The sequence below is a fragment of the Empidonax traillii genome, unplaced genomic scaffold (assembly GCF_003031625.1).
Source record: "Empidonax traillii isolate 1590-97213 ecotype Southwest subspecies unplaced genomic scaffold, ASM303162v1 scaffold344:size748272, whole genome shotgun sequence".
Taxonomy (NCBI): domain Eukaryota; kingdom Metazoa; phylum Chordata; class Aves; order Passeriformes; family Tyrannidae; genus Empidonax; species Empidonax traillii.
The window spans coordinates 675,170-700,266 of NW_020955537.1; the positions used below are offsets into that span (position 1 = coordinate 675,170).

At 39.3% G+C, this 25,097-nt stretch overlaps 1 protein-coding gene across 1 annotated transcript; it reads left to right on the forward strand.

Moving 5' to 3' along the window:
• The first annotated feature begins 2,784 nt into the window (after positions 1–2,784).
• PI15 (peptidase inhibitor 15) lies at positions 2,785–24,823 on the forward strand. The gene is made up of 6 exons (XM_027892285.1): positions 2,785–2,965; positions 3,520–3,861; positions 19,915–20,033; positions 20,224–20,356; positions 20,514–20,629; positions 24,426–24,823. The coding sequence occupies exons 2-6, from the start codon at positions 3,589–3,591 to the stop codon at positions 24,559–24,561; spliced, it is 777 nt and encodes a 258-aa protein (XP_027748086.1). The 5' UTR covers positions 2,785–2,965; positions 3,520–3,588; the 3' UTR covers positions 24,562–24,823.
• The last annotated feature ends 274 nt before the right edge of the window (positions 24,824–25,097 follow it).

Consider the following 25,097-nt stretch of genomic DNA (forward strand, 5'->3'; position numbering starts at 1 on the left):
AATGTTGATATTTTCCAGTGAAACCTTGACATCTAATCCATATCCTAGAACTGAGTCTTTCAGAAGACAAACTGAGTTATTTTTCTTTCTCAGTTTCTTCAACATTCTTTCTTATTCTTGATCATATAACTTTTTTAATATCAGTAACATTTGCTGACATTAAGTACAAGAAGTATTACCTCTTTTTTTTTTCTTTTTTTTTTTTTTTTTTTTTTTTTTTTTTTTTTTTTTTTTTTTTTTTTTTTTTTTTTTTTTTTTTTTTTTTTTTTTTTCCCCAGGCTGCTCACTAAATGTGTTGTGGCTGCCTAGGCTCCACATTCTGTTCTTAATTAGGTCTACAGATATTTTGACTCATTCTCCGGTCTCACTAATGTCTCTGTCTGGCCTGTAATGTTTCGTCACTGATCTGGTTATTCTTTTTGTCTTTCATGCGTGGGCTGAAGGGTCGGGAAACTTCTTTTTTGTATATGTTGCAGATGGTTCCATCCATCTCTTATTTTTCTCCTTGCAAACATCTCTGATTTTTTTTTTCTTCATTCTTCTTCATTTTAGACATTCCTCTTCTTGGCGCGGACCTTCATGAAGACTTTAGTGTGGCTTCATTGGTCTTGCTAAATTTCACTGTATGTCTGGTGACTGACTCTTCCAGAAGAAAACTGAATGCACATGGGTGTCTGATTGTCTATGGTCTTGTCAAGCTTGAGAGTTGCTATTGCTCTTTCACTATTTGTAACTGCTTCTTATTTGACAACTTCCCGGTACAACAGGCTTGGGTCAAGACAGTCTCATGCTCTAAACACCTTTCATGTTCACAACATACTTTTTGCAAGAATGCTTGTGAATAAATACCATTTTTTCTACATTTAGATAGTAGTTACACTGACTGTTGACATGGAAACAAATAATCAAGTGGTAAGGGAAGCAAAAGAATTCTCTCATAAGCTGGTCTGTTCATATGGAAGTACAGCTCAATTTTACAGCTGTGAATGCTATGGCTATTTTACATTTGCTTGTATATCCTATCTGTTCTGTATAGTACCCTGTATTGTAACAGCCTCCAGGTACTGTTACGGGGTGAGTATGAGGAAATAATTACTGCAATCTAAAATGTGACTAACTAGTAAAATCTACCCTCTCAACTTCCTGACATGTTAAGCTGGTGTCTTCCCTTTTATAACTTATTGCAGCTCAGATGAAATCAAAGGACCTGCAGCAATTCAAAGGAGAAGAGACATGTTATTATATTCAAACAATGGGAAGACAGTTCTTGACATTAACATAAAAAAATATGCACTTCATTTCAGAAGAAAGAAAACTGGATGAATTGAATCATACAACATCTAGTCCTGCAAAGACAAATGATGTGCTCAAGTTTCTTGTATAATCATGTAAAGAAATACCTGCAGCTATAAGTAGCAGTTTTGGACAGGCTGGGTATACATAGTAATCTAACTAGCGATGATACTATACACTTACTTAACACCTTTCATCACAAAGTACATTATCAAACACTAGTTATTTGAGCCTTACAACATGTCTGTAGAAGACTATTATACAGCTGTAGAGATTGCACACAGAGATTAAATGGTTTGGGTTAGGCCACACAGCAAGTAAGTAGCAGAGCCAAAAGGAGAGCGTGAGTGTTGGCTACCAGCCCTATGCTCCAACTATTGGACTGCACTTCCTTACTACTTAATTCCCATATTGCTCCTCAAATAGAGCTACTGAAACTTTTGAGCACTCTGTAAGTTTTGGTGTAATATCAAACCCGTTGTGTTTCTCCCTCCTAGCTCCTTTATGATGTCACAAAATATTGTAATTACACTTTGAAGGGTCTCATTTTACGGGTTGCTCCAAATCGTCCAGCCCCGGCGGGGGATCAGCCTGACATTGTATAGCTCCCATCCGCTGTCCCTACTACACAATTGCTGGCTTTTGCTGCTTCTCTCTGCTCGCTTTCGTCATGGTCTCAGTGTTATGCCCTTAGCTCTGCTGTGTGAGTGGCTGGACCCTTCCTGTGCTTAAATAATTCCAGCTATAGGCTAGTTAATGGGAAACACATGTCTCCCTGGCGTGAGCTTTCGGTCCTGCTGCTCCCGTAGCTTCCCCCGAGCAGACGTTCAGGTAACTGCAATGGGACAGCCACGACCTGGCCGGAGCTCTGCCTGTGCCTGGGAGGGTGAGCGGGGGAGGGAGGAGGAGTAGGGGGCGAGCGGCGGGGGGAGCGGCGGCTCGGGGTGCTGCCCGTGCCCGGAGATGAACGGAGCGGGGCCGCTCGCCCGCGCTGCCCCTCGCCCGCCCTCCTCGGCCCGGGGGATGCGGGCACATCCCCGCCGCGCTGCCCGGGGGCCAGGACGGGTCGGGCCGGGCCGGGCCGGGCCGGGGGGACGGCATTGCACGGGTTCCGTTTCCTGTGGCTGAGACAACAATCTCAGGTTTGCAAAATGCGCCGTGCGGGCTCGTGGAGCTGCGTAAAACAGCGTTCACTGAGTCAGTATGATGCTCGGGAAACGAGGAAAGAAACAAACACGGAGGGAGGGGGGAAGGGGGGGGAAGGAAAAAAAAAAAAAAAAGGAAAAAAGGTAGGAAGTAAGGAAAAAAGAGCCCTGCACGTTGCCTCTTTGTGCTCCGGTAGCCGGGGGTGTGACTGAGTCCCCAAAGCACCCACCCTCCGGGGTGCCACCCAATGGCTGCCGTGTGCTAGCAGAGCCCCTCCCGCCCGCCTTGGCTGAGAGAGACCCTCTGAGAGACTGCCCGTACTGGCTTTCACAGGCTGTAACATATAAAAGCTGTTAGCAGCGCCCCTGGCCAGAAGCTTCACAACTAGCAGAGTTTAGAGTCCTTTGGGGCGTTGTAATAAGAGACACTCCTTCACAAAGGTTCATATCATCACATAGGAGAGTGCTATATATACTGGGAGAACAATAGACTCAGTTCTTTTTTTTTTTCTTGGTATTATCCAGAGGTAAGCCATTCAGCTCCATAAGTTTGCTTTGCATGCAGTTTTTTCAATGCTCATCACATTTTGCTGAATTTAAGATTTGAATGCTATTTCTCAGATGTCCTGCTTTCATGCTTTATATGTTTTCTTTTGCCTACGAGTTTGTCTCTGCCACATTGTGCCAAAACAATCCATCCCTATGGAATAGGCATAGGCTAGGATGTATTTTTTCACTTTCAGTGGAAAACATGATGTGAGGTTTCTTGCAGTCTCCCCATTAAAGATTTATAGTGTGGTTTATAGACTGATCTGGTGTGATAGAACTGTCACTATTTCAGGAATACTACTAGATGTGATCATGAAATTAATGGTATAGTGATACTTCATTTGGTGTGTTTAGTAAGAATACTATTATCACTACAGTTATTGAAAACTGCTCAGCAACACGTGTTTTGATTGGATTGTTTTTATGATTGAGCTGAAAGACAGAATAATTTTTTTGATTACAGCCTGCCGGTTCATTTTGTCTTGCTATCCAGATATACAGAATCACATTTTTGACATCTTCTCTTCTACAGATCTGTTTTCTGCTGCCCTGACTTAAAGCAGAGTACCTCTGTGGCCTATCTCTCTCCTTTGGCCCCAAAATGACAGTAATTGCTGCAATCAGTTGTACTCTGTTATTTTCCGTTCTCTGTGAAACAAGTGCATTAGTGTTACCCAACTCCACTGACCTATTCCTGTCAGAAAATAATTTCCCTGACATTGAGACGGCTTTGGCAGCTCATCTGGACTCTGCAAAAATTCCCAAAGCCAGGCGGAAGCGCTACATTTCTCAGAATGACATGATTGCCATTCTTGATTATCATAATCAAGTCAGAGGCAAAGTCTTCCCACCTGCTTCCAACATGGAATATATGGTAAGTGAAATTTGTTTATTTCAGAGTAAAACAAACTGTAAGTCAGTGGATTAATTTTCTTAAACAGATTTCAAGGGTTCAGTTAAGTAGATAAATGTTTTTTTTATCTATTACTGCTTACTAAAATAATATGTCCTTACATTCTTTTAGCTGCATTATGAAAGCAAAAGCTAATACTGAAGTCTGAACCTCTTACTTGCCCTATTCAATTTTCATTTCCATGTGCTGTCCCAGTAAAGGTTCAAAGACCCAAGTAAATGAAGTGGTGAGTTAACTGCTTGTTGGCTTGAGGAACAGTATGCAATCACAGCCTGTGATCACAAGTGTTTAAAGTTCTCATCATTAGTAGCCCTGATGTGGTTAAAAAAGTATCCAATGACCATTTCTAATTTCTTTCATACTTCTGGAAGGAATATGGTAAGACTATATTTGCAGAGTAATTCATCTGATGCACTGTTTATCTCCTGTTCATGTGTTTTACTTACTGGATATTGTTTGTGAACACCTAATACCTTTATTTTTCCATCAAATACAATGTTGCTTTCAAAGGTTTCTCTAATATGTAGGATTTTAGTGTGTTCATTTTCCCCTATGGCCAAGTACTTATTATATGAATTATCTGTTCTGCAGGTATGATAGAAGTTATTAATTCTCTGTGATTTCATACTTTGCTCTAATAGCTAAAGCAGTGTTTGCTATTTTGTGTTCCAACCTTGAATGCATGCATACTGGACCTTTATTGTTAAACATGGGCTGGTCAACCACAATTTTTGTTTTCTAAGTAAGGTATTCACATTGGTTTGAATGCACAGACACATTGTGTCAGCACCATAATAAATGCTTTAAGTCACAGAGTTTCTCGTATGACAACAGATGTTTAACAGGTTTGAGAAACAGAGCACCATCAGCTTGACATAAAAAGAGGATAACAGTAACAGCAAGTCCTCCCTTTAGCAGCTAACGAGTAATGATTTGGACATGGTTTCTATCACAGACATTACCTAAATCTGGATTTGATGGTATAATCTGTTCAGCACATCCCAGAAGCACCTCAAAATGCTGAGCGCACTCAAAATATTGCAGAATGAAGACCATAGGCTGAGTTTCAAGTCTGTTTAAGTGGAAAGGTCAGAGACAATAAAAACAAAGAGGTCAGAAGTCAAGATCAGTCATCATTTTCATTGCTGTGCTCTCCACTGACATTTCCTTTGATTCTGCATAAATAAACTTTGTTGTAATGTCTGAGGCAATGGCAGCCTACCATGCCCTTCCTTGGCGTGTGTGTTTTAGAAATGTGCTCCTGCAGTTTGCTTAAGTGAAGCCAGCACTCTGTCAATACTCCCAAGGGATTTGCAGAGTACAGTGTTCTTAGCCTGTTCAGTAAAAAACCCTTTAAAATAGAAATCAAGCTTCCTTGATTAAACCTATTTAATCATATACATAAACTGCAAAGATTTCATCTATATTTGTTGGGTATTCGGCTGCAGCAAAGCTGCAACACTGATACAAAATCCAGATTGAAGTCATGATCTTTACAGCTTCCATGCTATCTTTTCCCTGCCTTTCTTACAATTGCTTTTATGAGTATGAGCCAGCTGTAGGATGTACCTGTGTTCCTGTCAGCATCAGCACCATCAGTAGTTTCAAGTGCAAGGTCTTAGGCTTGCTTTCACATTTGGTTTTCCAGTCTGAAAGTACTTTGTGACTTCATGCTGCAAAATTCAAAACAGGACCTCAGGCTACATAGGTGATGATCCAGAGCGCAGCTTGATCTTGGATCCCTAAATGACACACAACCCCTTTGCCACCGATTCTGCTTCAAAATTGAGTAGGTCTATGTGTGTCCCATGCAACTACAGAGCAAAAAAAGCCCAGTGAGCAACATCACACATGGTGTGCTCTGACATCTGTGTTGAAGTCATGGCAGTATCTGTGTAGCTTTTTACCTCTGTGGCTACAGAAGGGTTTTGGTAGGAAGGCCTTGAAGATGACATGGTGCTGTAAGCCATACCAAGGCTGGAGACACCAGTATGACTAATGCCTATTCAGGTTTGCTTTGTCCATTCTTTGCTGTCTGAATAATTTCAGTATGTGGCACAGCACCTGTCGTATCTTACAGGGACACGAGGCTGCTGCTGCTGCTATATATAAAAGATGTTGTATCACTCAATACTCCTTTTCATTAATAAGACAGCAAACATAGTCATTACCAGCAGAGAACATTCACTGTGCTTGAAAGCACCTTACAGTGTGTGTGTTCTTGTCCTGAATACTATGGAAAGTGCAGGGGTAGTGAAGAAAATGGCCTTTCCCATTTTCCCTAACAATGATTAAAATGGATGTCACATGTTAGAGCGCTGGAATTGCTTACAGATGGAGTAGACTGTGGAAATCTTTTGTAAGTGTGTTAAAGTAGAGAAAAACTAAGCAGTTTAGAAGCAAAAGAAAAAAATTTTCTCATATTTTCTCTCTTCAAAGTCATATTAAATCGTGTTTTGTTGTTTTTTCCTAATTCTGTTAGGAACTGTTTTCATGAATTACTGTGTCACATTCTCACTTCTGTACAGTTCCATTTGCTTTTTATTCCACCCTATTAACAACTCAGGATTTAGTTGTATGGGTTGGTTTTTGTGATTCCAGTTCTCCACACCCAACTTTTTTGGGGGGCTTTTTTATTTGGCACATTCTGTTCCTTCTCCTGATACAATCTGCTTCTCACATGTTCAGTGTATTTATACTCTGCACTCCCCGGGCATTATTCTCTCTGCCCTTATTGTCTAGAAAGTTTATGTGCTGTAGGGCTCTGGATGAGAGGTCTTGAAGAACAGCTTTGAATTCACTTGCATTGGGTAGGGGAAGGTCAGATTAACACTGCAGTAATAGCTGGGGTAGTGTTTTAATTCTCTTTGGGAGAGGTGTGTCTGAGTGCTGCTCCAGCCTGTTGATGTACGCAGTCCCCAAGGAAAGCGAACAACTGAGGAGCCAAAAGCTGTGGTGGGAGGCATTGTTTTATTATCAGTCCCTAATGAAAGAAACTGGTGTGTCTTAATGCCAGTTATAGTTTGATAAATCTTTCTGTTGGGACATTGGCACCCTATGTGTTAGACTTCAAAGTAGTTTGTTCTGTTGGTTCTGGTAGTTTACTGATGCCTTCAACTGGAAGTTTTCCTATGGGTACAAATCTAGTCATTGTATATGTGAAGGAAAGTGAAAGAGAACAGGAACTTCTAGGCCTATAATATAGAATTAATGAGTCCTTATTTTAATTTGGATCTTTCTTCATCATCCTAAGACTCCTTTTCTCCAGTCCTGCTTGTGCTCTAAAAGCTGAGGGTGTACCTGTGGAAAGAAAGATGACACCATACTTATGACCTGGCAAAGGGTGGAAACCATCTACTTGGCTTTGCATATTTTTTCTGGAGAAAGCAGAATAATTCCATAAAATTTATGATTCAGAAAAAGCGAGGTGTAGAATTGCCAGCAGCTGTCTAGTGTGAAAAGTAAGTAAATCTGTAGATACAGTGGAAACTTGTGAACAAGCAAATCCCTTTCTCTGAATACTAATTCTGTACTATAGAGGTCTGTTTTGCCTTTATGGAACATCTCAGCTACTTTGTAGGCCAGTAAATATTTGCAATATACTGCCAACTGAAATTTGAGTCTCATAAAACATGTCTTTTAGTGTGCATTGATACTATCTTTAGGCTCCCAAAACATTCATTAATGAAATATCTGATTCTCATTGGAACAGATGTTGTTTTCACCTTCCTTACACTCATCCCCACTTGAGGTCACTTTCTTCATAGTCCTTATGGTCTTTGTTGTAACCCATGTCAGTGTGTGCATGCAAAAGTTGGCTGAGGAGGTGCTTGCATACAGGCATGCTCTTTCCAGTGTTGCATGCAGAAGTAATAACTCTGGTAGAACGGGGCCTTAATGAGCACTGAACACTGTCCTCCATGGAATTCCCACAGGCAAAGTGGGTTTTACTTAAGAGTACTCTAAGGTGATCTGAATAACTTGTTGAAGAGCCATAGCGAAAGACAAGCTGTGAGTAGTTCACCGCTGGTTCTGCAATGATGACTCCTGAGCCCAGTATGGATCAACACAGTCATTAATGGACTGGGAGTAGCATGTCAGAAGTATAATAGAGGGGGCAGGATTGCATACTCAAAAGTGTGTTTGTGGAATTCTGCCTGAAGATTTTAGGAGCAAAAAGTGCTCTAGATAAACCTGAGCCTGCTAATGAACAGAAGGTGTTCAGATATCCAGATGTTCAGTTTCAATTCTTTTTCCTTCAATGATGTGTAACTTTACTTTTGCATTTGGGAAAATCTGCCCCTTGTTGAACATGTCCCTTTGTAGGACTGGAAATAGTAAAAGATTTGCAGACTAGCCAAAAATGAGGTTAGCCCGGTTGGTTAGAGCATGGTGCTAATAATGCTAAGGTCACAGGTTTGATCCCCATACAGGACATTTCACTTAAGAGTTGGACTGGATGATCCTTGTGGGTCCCTTCCAACTTAAAATACTCTGTGACTCTGTGAGTTTGGCTACCCAGGAGTTATTTCATGTTTCTCATCAGCAGGTGGCAGAGGAACTGGAAGGGAATGGAGAACACGAGCCTGTCAGTATTTAGTAAATCCACATAAAAGAGCATGATAACAGGGAAAATGAAATGACCTATTATTCTAAAAGAAAAGTAATTGTGTTCCAAAAGAAGGTCCTGTAGTCCTGTGAGGGATTCCACGTGTGTCATGCACTCTGTATGCTCCAGGAAATACCCTCTTTACTGAGGTGATGAACTTGGATACTTTGCTTTCTGTCCCAGAAAATTTGCAGACAAGACAAAGTCAGGTCAGAGAAGCAAGAAAATAACCTACTTAGTGGTCACTAATAAGTGCATTATTATTTCACTTTTAAATCTGAAAGTCTTGATAAAAATCCCTTGCTGTCAAGGTCATCTTAAAGACTTTCTGTGAATATGCAGTAGGTGATGGGTAAGACAAAAGGAAAAAAAAAAAATCCCACAAACCTACTTCCAGTTTTCCAAAGTCCTATTTAATACCTTTTATATGGGCATGGCATGGAAAGACTGAGTTAATTTGGTTTTCTCTCCAATTCAAAAGCATTTCTAATAAATAAATTTTTCAACTTGTTTACTTTTTTTTTTTTTCCTTCCCTGTTGTCAGTGTGGTTTCTTACAGACCATTCTAAACTTTACAGGACATTTTGTTCTCGAGTCAGTTACCCTGGCTTATCTGTATGGTCCCACTGAAATCATACATGTCTGTGAGTAAGGGTTGCAGGGCTAGTTTCTTCAGGATTTATGTCTAATGAGTTGGATAGGATCTCTTAATTCATGTAGTTTATCCCTGGCCTGCTGCAGGACTTCCTTCTGCATTACATACATATGGTTTTCATCTTGTCTACTCCTGAACACATATAGTGATGCTGTCTCAGTCACATCTCTTGGCAAATATTTTACATTAGGAATAGAAATGATTTCCAAATGTCTAACTTAAATATTTCCTTTAAAACTCAGATAATTAATCTTTATATGCATTTTAAACTGCCAATAGTATTGCTATACTTTTTCATTTCAATCATTACCCTTTACATATTTACTGACAGTTTTCTTGGCATTAAGATACATGCATGCATATTATTATTTCTTAATTTCCATGTGTATGTTGTTACAATACTTCTGCATATTGGATCAAATGACAGTTTCACTCCATTTACAGCTCCTTTGTTAAATTAGTGAACACACCCTTAAATGTCAAAGAAGATTAGGCCCATCATTTTAGCTGTACATGTTTAAGGACACAAGTGTCATAATGCAGTGAAGAATTTCCTATAGAAATTACTGGCAGCCTACTTTTTTCTATTGAGTAGCCCTGTTCCCTTGAATCCCATATACATAGTGAAAGCTGAAATAAAGTAATTAGATGATGAGTCAGGGTACAAAGATCTTAGTATACTTTTCATCATGCCAGAGCACAAACTAAATGTAAGTGTAGTCCACCCCAGTCTTCTGGGACAAGAGAGATCAAGATGGTTGGAGCTTCCCCATTGTGGTCCACCTATCCCAGTTTGCCATAGCTTTTAGCTTGCTCTGTGCTAGGAATTCACAAGTGATGTAAGAATGTAATGGTGGAATGTGTTCACTGCTTTCAGTTTCTACCTCTTACCACTTGTGTTTCTGTTCAGCCAATTGATTACGTCCCTTCTACCTAGTACCATAACCCAGCACCAGGAGTGTCTGAAGATCATGGGCTAATGAATTCTGGAATGTTGATCCTCTCAGTTATAATAGTACAGAATGAACTGTTGTGATTTACATGGTTACAGTTAAGGGTGTTTGTCTGCATCACAGCTTGGAAAGGAAGCAGTTATTTAGCAGCATACTCAGCCTTTTTCTTCAGTGGAGGCACGACGTGGCAACTGACAGTGAGCTGAAAGCAAGCAAGAGTAGATGGAGCTTACTTTCTTGCTAATTTTGGCACAATAGAGTTACCTACCTCTCTTTTGTCTCACAGGTGAGTTTGGCCGCTTATTTGTTTCCTAGTGTGGCATCGTCAGTAATGAAGCACTTGGCTATCACTGAGATGTAGGATGCTGCTTATTTTTCTAGCAGTTTCATTTACAGAAAACTAGGAAAGCCTGTTCAGTCTCAGTAACTGGTGTTCATCTGGGGTCAAATCCAAGTGGGTGCTAGCTTTATGAAGTACAAAAGGCATGTGTTACGTTCAGAGTAAATGACAGAAGACCTGTTCAAGAGTTGAATGGAAAAGACTCTTCCTGGAAAGTGCTCCTTGAAAAATCTGAAAATATTCCCCAAAAATACTGTTGTTGATAAGTGTTTCGAAAAAGAATGACTTTGCTAAACTTGCTTTGGTACTAGAGCTCCATTCCAATGTTTTATACGTGACATCCATCTTGATGGTGTTTTAGAAGAGAATATTTACATTATTTAAATTTAGTATTAGCACAAAGCCTTCTAGGAGTTTAAACAAACAAAAAACAACATAGTAGAGTCTCAGATAAAAAAGCAGCCTGCCCAGAGCCCTCAGATTTAGACATTCCTTTATTATTAAATGTAGCACCTCTTGAACTTTTTGGCTAAAAACAGAGACAGGGCATTTTTCACAAGAATCTTGATCCAAAGTACACAGTACTTTGTTTCGTACATGAATGGAGATGATAGTAACCTTAAAACTCTCAATATTTTTATCCTCTTTCCATACCTGAAAAAAGAAATAATCTATCCAGGTCTGTGAAAATGTGTATCCTAAAGACAGCAAAAGATGGAAATCCCAGGATAGCCCCTTGTTTGCTTTTTGTATACAGAACGGTGTCTTCAGCTCAGGCACCTCCACGTACGAATGCATCTGCAGGTGCCCTTGGATGGGATTTGGGGCCTTTTAACACAACTGAGAATGAACAGGTTTTGGACCTGTATTGATCTTTGAGGTATCTGTTAATCTGTATCAAGAGAGAAAATCTTAAACTGAGCGTTCTTCTTCTGAGAATAAAGAACTGTTGTTCTTAATCTTTATTCTGTAGAAAGAAGAAGTGTCTATGTGTTTTCTGTCATGCTGCCATGTCTTCCAGCTAGAGCTACTTAGAATATAGTAAGTACTTTTTTTGAAAACTTTTAAAGAAATTAGGAACATTTTTATCTTTTAATAAAAACCTTCAGTGGTTAGTAACAAAAAAAAAAGTAGAGAAATTGTGGGATTTTTCATATAGTTGAGAAACAAAACAATACAAAGCAAGTACATTTTTATTCATATTTTATGTTTCTAAGAAAGGAAAATTTGCCCTAATCATATATAAAATAATAGAGATCAGACACTGTCCTGTTCAGACTTATGACCAATTGTCAGGGTGACATGAAGCTAGACAAAGTTTGGTCCTTTTTGTTACCACTTCTAGGATAAGTTTTTGCCAACTAAAATATGTCTTGCAGTAGGTTAGAAAAGCACTGAATATTTTAAGATATGTAGCTCTGATATTTTAGTTTTCCAAGAACTAAACAAATAATAGCATATCAGGGAAGCTTATTGTTATTAAATCTGACAACCTACCAGTTTTCTTTGTTTCTTGTTGTTTAAAAGCCTGGTGCCAAACATGAAAAGAAATGCAGACAGCCTTAGAAGAAATGAACTGACTATTTGCAGTGGTCAAGCTTAAATGATAACCCTTTTTATTTACACAGTTTAGACACCCAGGAACATAAACTCCTGTGTAAAATATAGATTTGAATTTTCATAAGAGGAGTATTTCTGGCAATGAGGTTTCTTGGACATCTGTCTGGTGATGCACTGATTAAGACAGACCTTCTAATACTGAGCCCTTCAGAAGTGTGAATCAGATGTTTGGAGGTTTGGTTATATGAGAGTAAATTTACCATAAAACATTACACAGTTTTACTTTGATTTGCAGTGGAGTATTAGACAAGCAGCTTGATGTATTTACCCTCTATTTATTTGCAAAAGAATGACGTACAGAGCTGCGATTCCCATGAAGATATTTTTCTCTAGAGGGCAGACTGGCAATTTTCTGTGTAAACTTTCTAATTATTACCTAATGCATGTGAGAAAGGACCTACATGTGTGTGTTAGGCACCAATTACAATGTGCACAGAAAAATTTCTTAATAGGTGGAAGTTGAGATAAAAAAATATTCATATTCCTAGAGAGAGAACCTAGAGTCCAAATGATCTTGAGGCCAAATAAATACATAAAGTTTGCCAAATCTGTCTATAAGTTCCAATGAGCTCATATGTTTTCACCACACAGTATATATTGAGAAAAAGTGAAGGCAAAGAGACAAGGCTCTTTCAGTCACTCTGCTGAAAAAGCATGCAGGCAGAAGGGCTGTTGGATTGTTTTATTAAGCTTTGTGCCAGATTTGTGGTAGTGATTGTGGAAAGGGGGTCCTACAGAAAGTTTCTGGACCTGAAAATGCTACAGGTTTGACTGTATGAAAACGAAGGGGAGAAGTTGTGCCCTGCACACCACTGCAGGATTTCGGAGAAACAACCACTGCTCATGCAAATGGTGTGGCTGGTGCAAGGCTGAGTGACCCATGAGGACGAGACCTGTGTGTTGGAGGGTAGCAGCCTACATGTGCTAATCCTCTCTGGGACTTGCACTAGCAGCTGTGGAATGCAGCTGCACAGATGGACAGGACATGTCGGATTTCATCCCTTGGCTTTGCAGTGTTTTTCTCAGAGGAAGAAATTGCTTGAGCCAAGGTCTTCTTTCTCAATTGCTGCCATTCTGGAAGTAAGAACTTTTGATCTTGAACTGGGCAAATGAACATAAACACAAGAGAGTAAGATAAAAGGTCTGAGGTGAAAAGGCTAATTTTTGACTGATTCTGCTGAAAGGTCCTACTGGCCATCTTTCTGAGGTGCCTAGGAACCACCATGGATTTGTTTGTGCAAAATAGCAATCTGAATATCACTAATGTGAGTGCACAGTAAACATATATTAATGGCAAATAAGATGCCAAAACTGGGAAATAAATTGCCACTTTTTATTACTTCAAAGTGTATCAGTGTTGCCACTCAACTCTATTCAAATTGCATATCTCAGCATTTCATTTGTCATCTCATCACCTAACTGCAGTCATGTAAAAAAAGCTGTTGTAGAAGGGACTGATTAAAACAGCATACTTCACCTGTTTGCTCTGGATTTGTACCTGGTGCTTGTCACTCCAGCTGTACAGCTGGAGGCAGCCAACTGAGGGTCTAGTCATGGCACAACTGTTCTGTCATTATGGTCAGCAGCCCTCACTCGATGGGTACTTGGGGAATTCCTAGGAAAGTAGTGGGTGACCATGTTTTGCTTAAGGTACTTGTTTTACCATCAAGAAATATGCATAATACTGTCTTGAGCTGATTTGTTGTATTAAAAAAAAACTCAACAAACCAAACTCAAACAGTGAAGTACTGGAGAGTGCTGCTGATATTTAATATTCAGAGCAGTGTTCTGCTGAGGTTCCCTTGTACTCTTGTGCAAGTGAGGAGAGCTTCCTTGCTACTGGCAATAAAACTGAGCCAAGAAAGATCAAGGATCATGATGGCAAAAGAAGAATGAAAGCACAGTTTTGGATAGCTTGAGTGCTTTAAAATGGTCATTGGCAGACCCCATAGGCTACCAGACTGAACACATATTCTTATGGATTCCCCAGTTAGCCCATGTCTTCTGTCTTGCAGTCTCAGGGAAGGAATGCTACTACATACCTCATTTTTTTCATATTTAAATGCTTCTAAAAGCTTCCAGTTTACACACAAATACCTACAAGAATTAATACAGTATATCACTGCGTATTCTGCTCCCCTTGTATTTAGATCACAAATTCTTGCTACCTGTTGCCATTAATAACCATTTCAGAGTACTCCCAAAGAAGAGGAGAGTTGATTGTAATTTGATTTGGTAGTGATGCCTCTCTCATAAAACAAGGCCTGCAAAGAGATACAACAATACTAAGTCAGGTTTGCTGAGAACATCTGAAAATGATGGCTATGTGAAGTCACAGTTCAATTACACTGACTAAAACAAAGCAGAGATTAAAAGCATCATTTTCAGGGTCTGAAGCCCATCACTGGTGCTACAAAAACATTGGGCTTTGGGATTTTATTAATATCAAGGAAACACGTCATTTTGGATCTGTACCTTTGGTTAAGCAGGGGGCATATATTCATTATAGGCCTTTAGTATGACTAGGTGAAAGAGTTAATGTCAGATCCACCTTAAGAACCTTCTGTTTTTATAGAAAACTTCTCAGTTTTGCCACAGAAAAGGTTATAGTCCTGTTAGTCTTCTCTGTAAGTACTCAGGCAACTACCAGTAAGACAAGAGGGCATGGTCTTAAACTCTGCCAGGGGAGGTTTAGGTAAGATATTAGGCAGAAATTCTTTACAGAGAGGGTAATCAGGCATTGGAATGGGCTGCCTAGGGAAGTGGTGGATTCTCTGTCCCTGGAGGCATTTAGGAAGAGACTGGATGTGGCACTTCATGCCATAGTCTAGTGACTGTGGTGGTAGTGGATCAAGGGTAGGACATGATGATCTCCGAGGTCCTTTTCAACCTGGCTGACTCAATTATTCTATACTCTTTTAAATGGAATAGCTTTCGCTTTCTCTTGCAGAAATAGGAGGTAAAGCTGAAAGCAACAAGATGACCTCACTACTTTATCTGTAAATAGAAGATGTTGAACAAGTTTATCAAAACAAATTACACGGAACACTTCTAATCACTTGTTCAGGCTCTGCTAACAGATGTTGCAGTAGTGCATTTAAAACTAGAAATTTGAAACTTTTTTCTTTTCAAGTAAGATTACCATAGGGTAAATGTATCCAGAGTAGCAGTATGTTTTCAATAATACATCAATCCTTTAGAAAGTTTACAGTAAGAACAAGTTATTAGGTTTGCCTCCTAAGATATGTGTTGAGCAGAGTGTCAAGAGAAAGCTACTCCATTTAAATGATTGATATTTGGAGTACAATTCTGCCTGTAATTAAAATGAGCAGAACCATTCAAATTATAGTTAGAAATGGTTCTGTACTCAATTCCTCAAATGAAAGCATAGCTATCAGTGTAGGAAGGGAATTTTTCAACAGATGTTGTGGACATATCTTTGTAATATTGTAGTGGTTTCTTTTTCATCATCAGATTTTTTATTCAGGTTTGCTATTATTTTAATACCTAAGAGAATAGTTGTGACCAGCACCTTTTGTTCCAACAAAGAACATGAAGGAGATTTTGTTGTACACTCTATTGCTTATTACACATTCTATGGATTAGATATTTTACCATCTGTTTACAGAGGGAAGCAAACAAACAAGCAAAAATCAAACAAACAAAAACTTGGATGAAATTCTGGCTCACTGACAAAATTCCTGCTGACTTTATTAATGCTAAGATTTTACTCCTAACTCTCAAGAAGCATATGCTGTGTGAGTGCAGATAACACCCCAGAGCTGCCTCACAAAGTGGTCTCTGGTGTTGAAATACCCTGTGTAGAAGCACTGTCCTGTTCCTTGTGTTCAGTCCTCTTGAGAATTTTCAAGTGACATATAGTTTGAAAGTGTTGTTTTGCGGGCAGCAGTGCAGACAGCATGGTCAGACAGCTTTCTAGGAAATTAGTCTTTATCTCAAGAAAGAGAAATAATTTGGCCAAAGGATGTTCATTTCAAGTTGCCAGGAAGTGTGGTGACGTACTTTAACTCTATTGCAGCTCAGTTAGATCCAGTTGAGGAGTGGAAGGGTTTCCATGCTGGACCAAATCAGTGATATGGAGCTTTGAGTGGATCTTTATACTGGATGGAAGGAAGGTGATTTCATATCCAGCTATTTACAACCTAGCAAATGAAGATTTGCTATCTCCAGGGAGAGAATAAGCATAGTTTGGCAGTGGGAGTTTGCATGATCAGCATTTGAGGATGTGTCACCTTCTCAGAACTTAACCCACTGAGTATGGAAGTCTTTCTCCTTTTTCCCTTTTACAAATTTATGTTCCTGTCAAGCAGCTTTCTCTGATGTGTTTAATAGGAACACTGAATTGTCCATAATTTCGGAGTTTATAATTTTGTTTATCACTTTGGTTTCTTTTTAAACTCTTTGCTAATTACCTTGAGCTTTTTAATTTCTCCTCATATAGAAACTGTCCCTATGCTTTTGAGTTACTTCAGTTGCTCTTTTTAGAGTATTTTTGTATTTCTTTATGTGCTATTTATCTATGTACAACAATGAAGCCTCGTGGGTTCAAAAATCTAAGTGTCTTTGCCCTGTTCTCTTGCATGCCCAAAATGGGACTGAACTGAGACAGAAATTATAACAAGTGCGGACTCAAGATTAGACTTCTTTTGAGAGGGCTGAACTAATGGTACATTCTCTTGACAATTTAGAAGATTTTTGGTCATTACAAGATAAGTTTTTCTACTTCAGCCTGTATTAGTTACCAGGTTAGTCAGAATCCCATCCAATACGGCCTTGAACACTTCCAGGAATGGGGCATCAACAGCGTCTCTGGGCAACCTGTTTCAGTGTCTCACCATCCTCACAGTAAATAATTTCTTCCTAATATCTAATCTAAACATATCAACTTTCGGCTTAAAGCCATTCGCCCTTGTCCTATCACTTCATCCCAGTGCAAAAAGTCTCTCTCCCTCTTTCTTGCAGGCTCACTTCAGGTACTGGAATGCCTTCTCTTCTTCTGTTGCTAATCTAGAGCTAGTACACCTTTTCTTCTAGGAATATAAAGTATAATAAAATAAGGAAGGTGAATCACTTCAACTTCTCCCTTGAAATACAAATGATTTACTTAACAGTAGGGGACTCTGTACAAACTTTTTTCATCAACCTGCTGATGAAGAAATAGAGGAAATTTAAAAATGCTGCATATGCTCACTTGCCTCTTATTTCTTAGCTAGTAGTTATTGTCTTTCTCTTTGTTTCTATTTTTTTTATGTTTGCCTTCTGTCCAGGCAGTGGTCAAGAGTGAATAGATAATGGAAAGCAGAGTGTACCGTACATGACAAGCCCATGACGTTTTAACTGAGTTTGAAAGAACACCCTGAAACTTTACCAATCAAATGCTTCAGATGATTCCTGATAACCAGAAAATGAAGCTGAGAAGAAGTGAAAGTGACCTAGAAATATTCTCAATGTCCAAGGCAGGGGCTATGCCTTATTTGAGAGGGTTCTAATAGTGAAAACCTAATCCAGTCTTCACATTTCTTTCAAACACCTAGTATGCTATTTTGCGAGGCAATTTAGTACACAAAAATATGCTGTGTGGAAATCAGGATCTCGGCACTGTTTGTGCAAATAAAGTACACATTTAGATTATTGTGGGAGTGCAGCCAGGTCACTTGGGAGCAAGCACGCAAACCTCATGTTCAGCCTCCTGGCAGGAGCACTCGTGCCAGAAGCATGATTAATCCCAGCAAAGGAGGGTGTTTATGGGGTGTCACAGTCCTGGCGGAGAAGCCCCTTATGGATGCACATCAGGCAGCTGTGTTTGGACCCACATGCTGGATCCACGTGCTCCTCTGCTCCCCTGGGCCTGGGCAGGCTCCAAACGCCGACTGTGGCCCCAGCCTCTCAGCCCACTCCCCAGGCAGACTTTTATGCTTGTACCTGCTCTTTAAGCCCTCTTTTTGAGATCACTGCTGTACCACAGGGATTATTAAGTTTTTTTTGTACACTGGCCACATGCAGCTAGTTAACTAATGGCAGAGATTCAAAGCAGAAGAAATGTCTATGCACTGTTTTCTCTGCCCTGGGTCCTGGAGCATATCCTGAGTTTTGGATGGTGCCATATCAGTCCTATGTCCCCTCTCTTGCACCCTCATGCTCCAGCTTAGCCTTATCTTCCCAAGTTACACACTTATCTCTAACTCCTACAAGAAACTCCATCACTTTTTCAGAGCAAAAGTCTAAGTGCTCTTTGGCTTGAAAACCATTCCTTCATAGCATGATTCATCTCTCTTTTATCTTCAATACTGGTATGCTTTGACTTTATTCTGGGAGCTTTTCTGAACAGGTGTAAAATAAATCTTCTCTGTGTTAAGCATCACCTGTCTTTCTGTCCCTAAGGTGTTTCCACTTGAATGGAGGATGATTTGTGTTAAGGGTTCTTATTGGTCTCTGTTGCACTTCTTCATCTTCAATCTAGGAAGTACCTCACCCACTCCATATTCACAAAAGCTTGGTTCAGTGGTCTAGCAATTTCATAAAATTTACTAAATTTTGTCCTTCTCACTAAGAGAAATTTCACAAACTAGCAGACTCAGAGCATGAATTAGTGTCCTAGTGGATGGTCAGTCTTTTCACTCTGCAGGTTAGTGAAATTAAAACTGAATTCAGTGATAGAAATCATTATTAGTGTGTAGTTCAGAAAATATTTGTGATGTGGACCACCTTATGCTTTGATAAGTTTATTTCTGACTTTGCCTCTTATTTCATACCTCATACCTCTATTTCATAGCCACTTGAGGTTTATGAGTTTTTGTGTTTGTCTTTAGAGAGCTGTGTGGGCAATTTTACCACATTCTGTTCCTGCCTTTATACATGGAAGTCACTACAACTATCCTGCACCTAAACACTCCACTCAGGGTATTCAAAATATGCATCTAATTCCAGAATCTACAGCCTACTTGAGTATCTCTTAAGCACTAAGATATACTAGGATTTGTGTGCACTTATAATGTAACAGTGAGATATTCTTTATCCGGAGCTCCAGTAGGTTATAGTGTCGGTATCTCCATTACTGCTGAGGCAAGATTGTTTTGCTGCAGAGAAAGCAGCAGTTGCAAATCGGGCATGTAATTGAGCAGGCAAGGCATATAAAGGAGATAGTGTTTAAGTTCATTTGTCATGTTCCAAATGTTTCAGAACTTAAGAATTGAAATTGACTCCTCTTACAGAGCTGTTATCTTTTTAGTCCAGGCAGTGAACAATGTCAGCTCCTGTGCAGAATAAAGTAATGAAACTCATACTGCACCTGGAAACTATCCATAGTCTTTGCCTTTGTGAAATCCCTTTTTTCGACCTCGTGACCTCCAATATGCCACACACATTCACTCTGCCTATAGATACTCCTAAGGTCCTATTTCAAATTTTTTTTTTTTTTTTTTGTGGGCTATGTAATACCTATGCTGAATTGTTCTTCCCCATCCTCCTCTTCTACAGTTTCTATCTGAGTCTGAGCCAGCATTTCAATCCTCTCCACACATGGATCTCATCAACACAGGAGCAAAAATGATAGGAGAATGTCCGTTAGGTGAAGGGCTTTTCCAGAAAAAAAGGGGAGAGATCTGAATACTTGGCTTCCTCTAATGATGTGGGCAGGAATTCTGTCCAGCAATAGGGCAAATCCTGCTGGATCCTGTACATGCTGCCTCACATCTTTCCAGATCTGATATGTTACAATAGTATATTTGTGAGTTAAGATACTTGTTTCTTGTGTTCTATACTATGATTGGTATTTGTTTTTTCCTGTTATACTGCTAAGGATATTTTATTTTGTCAGGTCTGGGATGAAACTCTTGCCAAATCTGCAGAAGCTTGGGCTGCTACATGCATTTGGGACCATGGACCTTCCTACCTACTGAGATTCTTGGGCCAGAACCTGTCTGTAAGAACTGGAAGGTAAAAGGATACCCTACAGAACAATTATTTTGTCAGCCTTTGAACAATTTTTGAGATCCAGATTTTGTACTGATGCAAGTGTCATCTGCTATTCTATAGTGTAGATCCATCTATGTTCATTTGGCTTAAGAATATTATTGCTTAATACTTGCTCCTAGTGTTACTCTTTCTGTATTTTAAACAAACACAGGTATCGATCTATTCTCCAGCTGGTAAAGCCATGGTACGATGAGGTGAAGGATTATGCTTTCCCTTATCCTCAAGATTGCAATCCCAGGTGCCCCATGCGATGTTATGGACCCATGTGCACCCATTACACACAGGTTGTATAAATTACTTTCCTCTATTCAAAATATACTGTCCAAAGCTGAACTTTTCTATGATGTATTTATACCCCTCTCTCTCAAATAAATGTGTATATATATATATATGTATATTTCTTTTCAATTTGGACTTCACCAATAATAAATATTTATTCAGATGGTTTGGGCCACTTCCAATCGTATAGGCTGCGCAATCCACACGTGCCACAATATGAACGTCTGGGGATCTGTTTGGCGACGAGCTGTTTACTTGGTATGCAACTATGCCCCAAAGTGAGTTTCTTTCTTTTATTTTTGTTTATTTTTATACTTTGTGCATGTTTTATTCCTCTCATAGGACTGCTTAATCCTTTTTCTGCAGCATGACCTCTATTTGAAACTTTGATTTGGGCTGTTCCTTTATTCAAACTTTTCATCTGAACATAAAGAAATGTATGTGTACAAGAAAGAAAAGGAATCAACTTGATGTGTACGAAACAAAACGAAAAACTTGTTTTCTGTTGTTGCTGTTTATATTACTATAAAGACTTTTTCTTTGTCTTCCTTCTTTGCCTGACTCCACTTTACTTTGAATTCCCTATTTCTTCACTCTTTTATATATACACATGGTGAACTAGACTTCCTCAGGGAAGCAATTCCTCTGTAGATCAGGCTTTTGATTTACCAAGAGGTGGGCCTGTGCAAACCTCATGAAGTTCAGTAAGGCCAGATGCACCAGGCGTGAGGCAATCCCAGGCACAACTACAAGCTGAGTAGAGAATGGATTGAGAGCACCCCTGAGGAGAAGGACTTGTGGGTGTTTGTGGATGAAAAGCTCAATATGACTCATCAAGGCACACTTGTAGCCCAGAAAGCAAACCATATCCTAGGCTGCATCAAAAGAGGATTGACCAGCAGGTCAAGGGAGGTGATTCTCCCCTCTATTCTGTTCTCCACCTGGAGTGCTGCATCCAGCTCTGGAGTCCTCAGCACAATAAAGATGTGGATCTGTTAGAGCAGGTCCAGAAGAAAACCACTAAGTTGATCACAGGGCTGGAACACCTCTCTTATGAAGAAAGGCTGAGAGAATTGGGGCTGTTCAGCCTGGAGAAGAGAAGGCTCCAGGGAGACCTTCTATTAGTCTTCCAGTACCTGAAGGGGACTTGCAAGAAGTCTAAAGAGAGACTTATCACTAGGGCATGTAGTGATAGGACAAGAGGAAATGCCCTTAAGCTGAAGGAGGACAGGTTTAGGTTAGACATTAGGAAGAAATTCTTTGCTGTAAGGGTGGTGAGGCACTGGAACAGGTTGCCCGGAGAGGTTGTGGGCTCCCCATTGCTGGAGGTGTTCAAGATGGGGCTCTGAGCAACCTGGTTTAGTGAAAGGTTCCCTGCCCATGGCGGTGGGATTGGAACTAGATGATCTTTAAAGTTGCTTCCAACCCAAACTATTCTATGATTCATGAACAGTGAGGATACTTGCTGTTGTCCACAGGATACCTATGCTTATGACCATGCTGCATAATGGCATCCATAACATTGGTTCCACAAAAAGCCCATCAACCTAAGGCCCACGTCTACAAATCTATCTCATCTTACCTTCCATGTTAGGGTCTGTTAAAATACAGGTCATACACACACAAAGGTGGCTTTATATCCAGTAGCTTGCAGAGGTCTGTGTTTGGTTGAAATGAAGAAATAAATTTTCTCACAGCATTTCCTAGACATCATCTCAAGCTTACTCTGGGTGCAGAATGAGTCAGTATAGCTCGGAGAGATGTTCGATTTGCAGTCTGGTTTGGACCACTGTTTCAAAAGTAGCATGGACAGTTAAGTGACTGGTTTCTCTGACTGTATATTAGGCAAAGACATAGTTCTGTATAGGAATCTAAGTATAATTAGTTGAGCATGTTTTCCATAAACTCTTGGTGGCACAGGTCCATTTGTGGTAAAGAGTATGAAAGAGTATGTCATTATTCTAGCTGTTATATGAGTAAAAGAATTTTTAAACATTTTGTAAGATAGGATTTAGTAAGAAAACTTACTTGGGGAAAAAAAACCAGCTTTAGAAATCAAGGAGATTTCTCTGTCCTTTTTTCTTTAATATTTGCTAGAAAAGGGTGGTAAGAAATGAGTGTGAGGGAGCAAAGATTAAGCAGCAAAAACTGTATCTGACTTCTAGTTCCACAGTATGGACAAGGTGAAATCAAAGTTTACAAGAAAAACCAAAATATTATTTTTATATATCTCCATTTGAAAAAAAAAAATAAAAATTGCAAAGTTGGTAGAATACTCCTCTCATTTTCATGTATAGGAAGAAAATGGTTTTATACGTTAGGCATTGTTGAAAACTGATGCACTGCTTATGTATCAGTTATTACCAATGAGTTAGTGACATTTTGTATTTTATGAGTCTAAAAATCCCATTGCTTCTCAAACAACAAACCAAAGCCTGGAGTTACAAGTCTTTTCTCAGGGTGAGATTGTGAATAGACCTCTCCTTCATAGGTACTGGAATAATGATTTTCACATCTACTTCTTGCAAAGTCACAAAATTATATTGAGTGGTCTTGCTGGGATTAAGTTTGTATTTCTAAGATTTAGATAGGTTGAGTTAAGGACTTTGGGCTTAAAGTCCTTGGGCACCCAAACATAGGTCTCTTTACCAGTCAGTAGTCTGTGTCTAAGTAACCAGCACATTAGAACCTCCTCTACAGAATAAGGGGGTGAATATTACAGCCCCAGCCTGAGTTATTAAGATTAGAATTGAGCAAATATTTAGGATTTAGAATGCTAGTGATTTTCACTGATGCCATGCTGTAACACTGAAAAATATTTGTGCTTCTGAAATGAGGGGGAAAAAAATAAAGTTAAGGAGAATAATTGCAAAGTTTAGAAAGGCCCTACCCCAGGTTATCTAACAGTCTGACACAAATCAGCTATGTGTTGCATAGAAAATTAAGCAGAAAACAGTTTTCAGCAAATTCTTTCTGGATTTCCTTATCTGTTATCAAGATAAATATATTTCCTGAGCACTTAATCTGCTGTACCCATTTGGAAGAGAAATAGGAATGAGCAAATTATTTGGGATTCCTACTTTCTTCCAAAGCACAGCCCAGACCAGGGCTTTTGATCCAGTGTTATTGGCTGGGAGGTGGGGACTGACAAAATGTTTCATAAATAATTGCATTACTCACTGCTATTCCATGTCACATGCAAACTAAAGGAAAGTTCTCTGCTCTGTGAGACATAACACTGAAATAAAAATCTAATTTTAACTTTCTGCCTATGTCATGAGTGTTACATGAATCTCTAAAAGCTTGTGGTTTATATAAACTCCTTAAAGTCTGGATGTGTTTTTCAGATGTTCATGGATGTGTCAGAGTTACCTCTTTTCATATGATCACTCTCCAGACTTTTTACCCCTTTCCCTTTAAGGTGTACTACACAGCTCTGTTCATCAGACAGGAGTCCTCCTTCTCCTCTCATTAGCACCTATGACACCCCTGAAAACACCCAAATTCAGTTCTTTTTAATACATTACTGGTGCAAATAGTTTTTATTTTCTCTTTTCTTGAACCATGAATTCAACATCAGAGCTTCACAGTGTGGACCTAGGATAGTGTAACCTAAGAGTAAGATTTAACGAGTTTGTTTTTCCATCCTCCAAGTGCAAGCTGTTAAGATAACTGCTAGACAAAATGGTGCTCAAGGAAAACCTTGCACCAATGGTTATTTTGCTAATTTTTCATAAATATAACCCTCTAGTAAAAAAGTACTCTTGCCCCAGGATCAGAGAGTCAAAAATCGCTTGGCTGTAGCAAAAGCAAGAAGACTAGGACCTCACTGTAGAGAGTAAAGGACATGACATAGATGTCACTGGCCTGGAGTGACATGGCATTCTCCTGCTGTTTTTTGGTTTGCTTGTCAGTAAACTACAGAAATAAATTAATATTGTGTTTTTAGTAACAGACCATTTATAGGATATCAATGAAGACGTGAACTTTAGTCACTCGAAACAAGTATGTTTAATGATTTTTTTTTCTTCCACTCTGACATTGCTAAACATTCTTTTTCTTTTTTGTTTTCAGGGGGAATTGGATTGGAGAAGCACCTTATAAAGTAGGAGTCCCATGTTCAGCTTGTCCTCCAAGCTATGGAGGTTCTTGTACCGACAATCTTTGTTTCCCAGGAGTAACATCAAACTACTTGTACTGGTTTAAATAAGTTAAGGTTTACATTATTTTGAAGAAAACCACAGATGAGTAACAAGAAGCTTGTATATTGAATTTTGCACATATTTTATATAGAGAGATATTGTAATAATACTCTGATGTTTTCTTTTTGTATGCTTTTGTATAATTAGCTTTCGAAGTATAGTATAATTTGGTTTTAACACTTCGGGATTTAAGACTCACATTGTCCCTTTTAGATTAGCCTTTTGTTCAAGGAGAGAAAATCTTCATCTTAGCAAGTGTAGCTTCCTGAACACATCAAAATATAGAATATTACTTCACTTTTAAAAATAATAGCTCCAGAAAGAGAAGGGTCATTGTTTAATACTGTGCTTTAAAATTGGAGTGTGACATGCAAAGCAACAAATGGTCCTCACATTCCCAGTGATTCCTCCCGTTTACACCTGTGCTTCCACCTGCAATGTCAATGGGACACTGAGCAGAGAAATACATATGTGCAAGAGAAACTGCGGGTTGTTACCTACCTCATGCACAGCGTCAATTGGTTTATGGCGTTTCAAGAGTTCA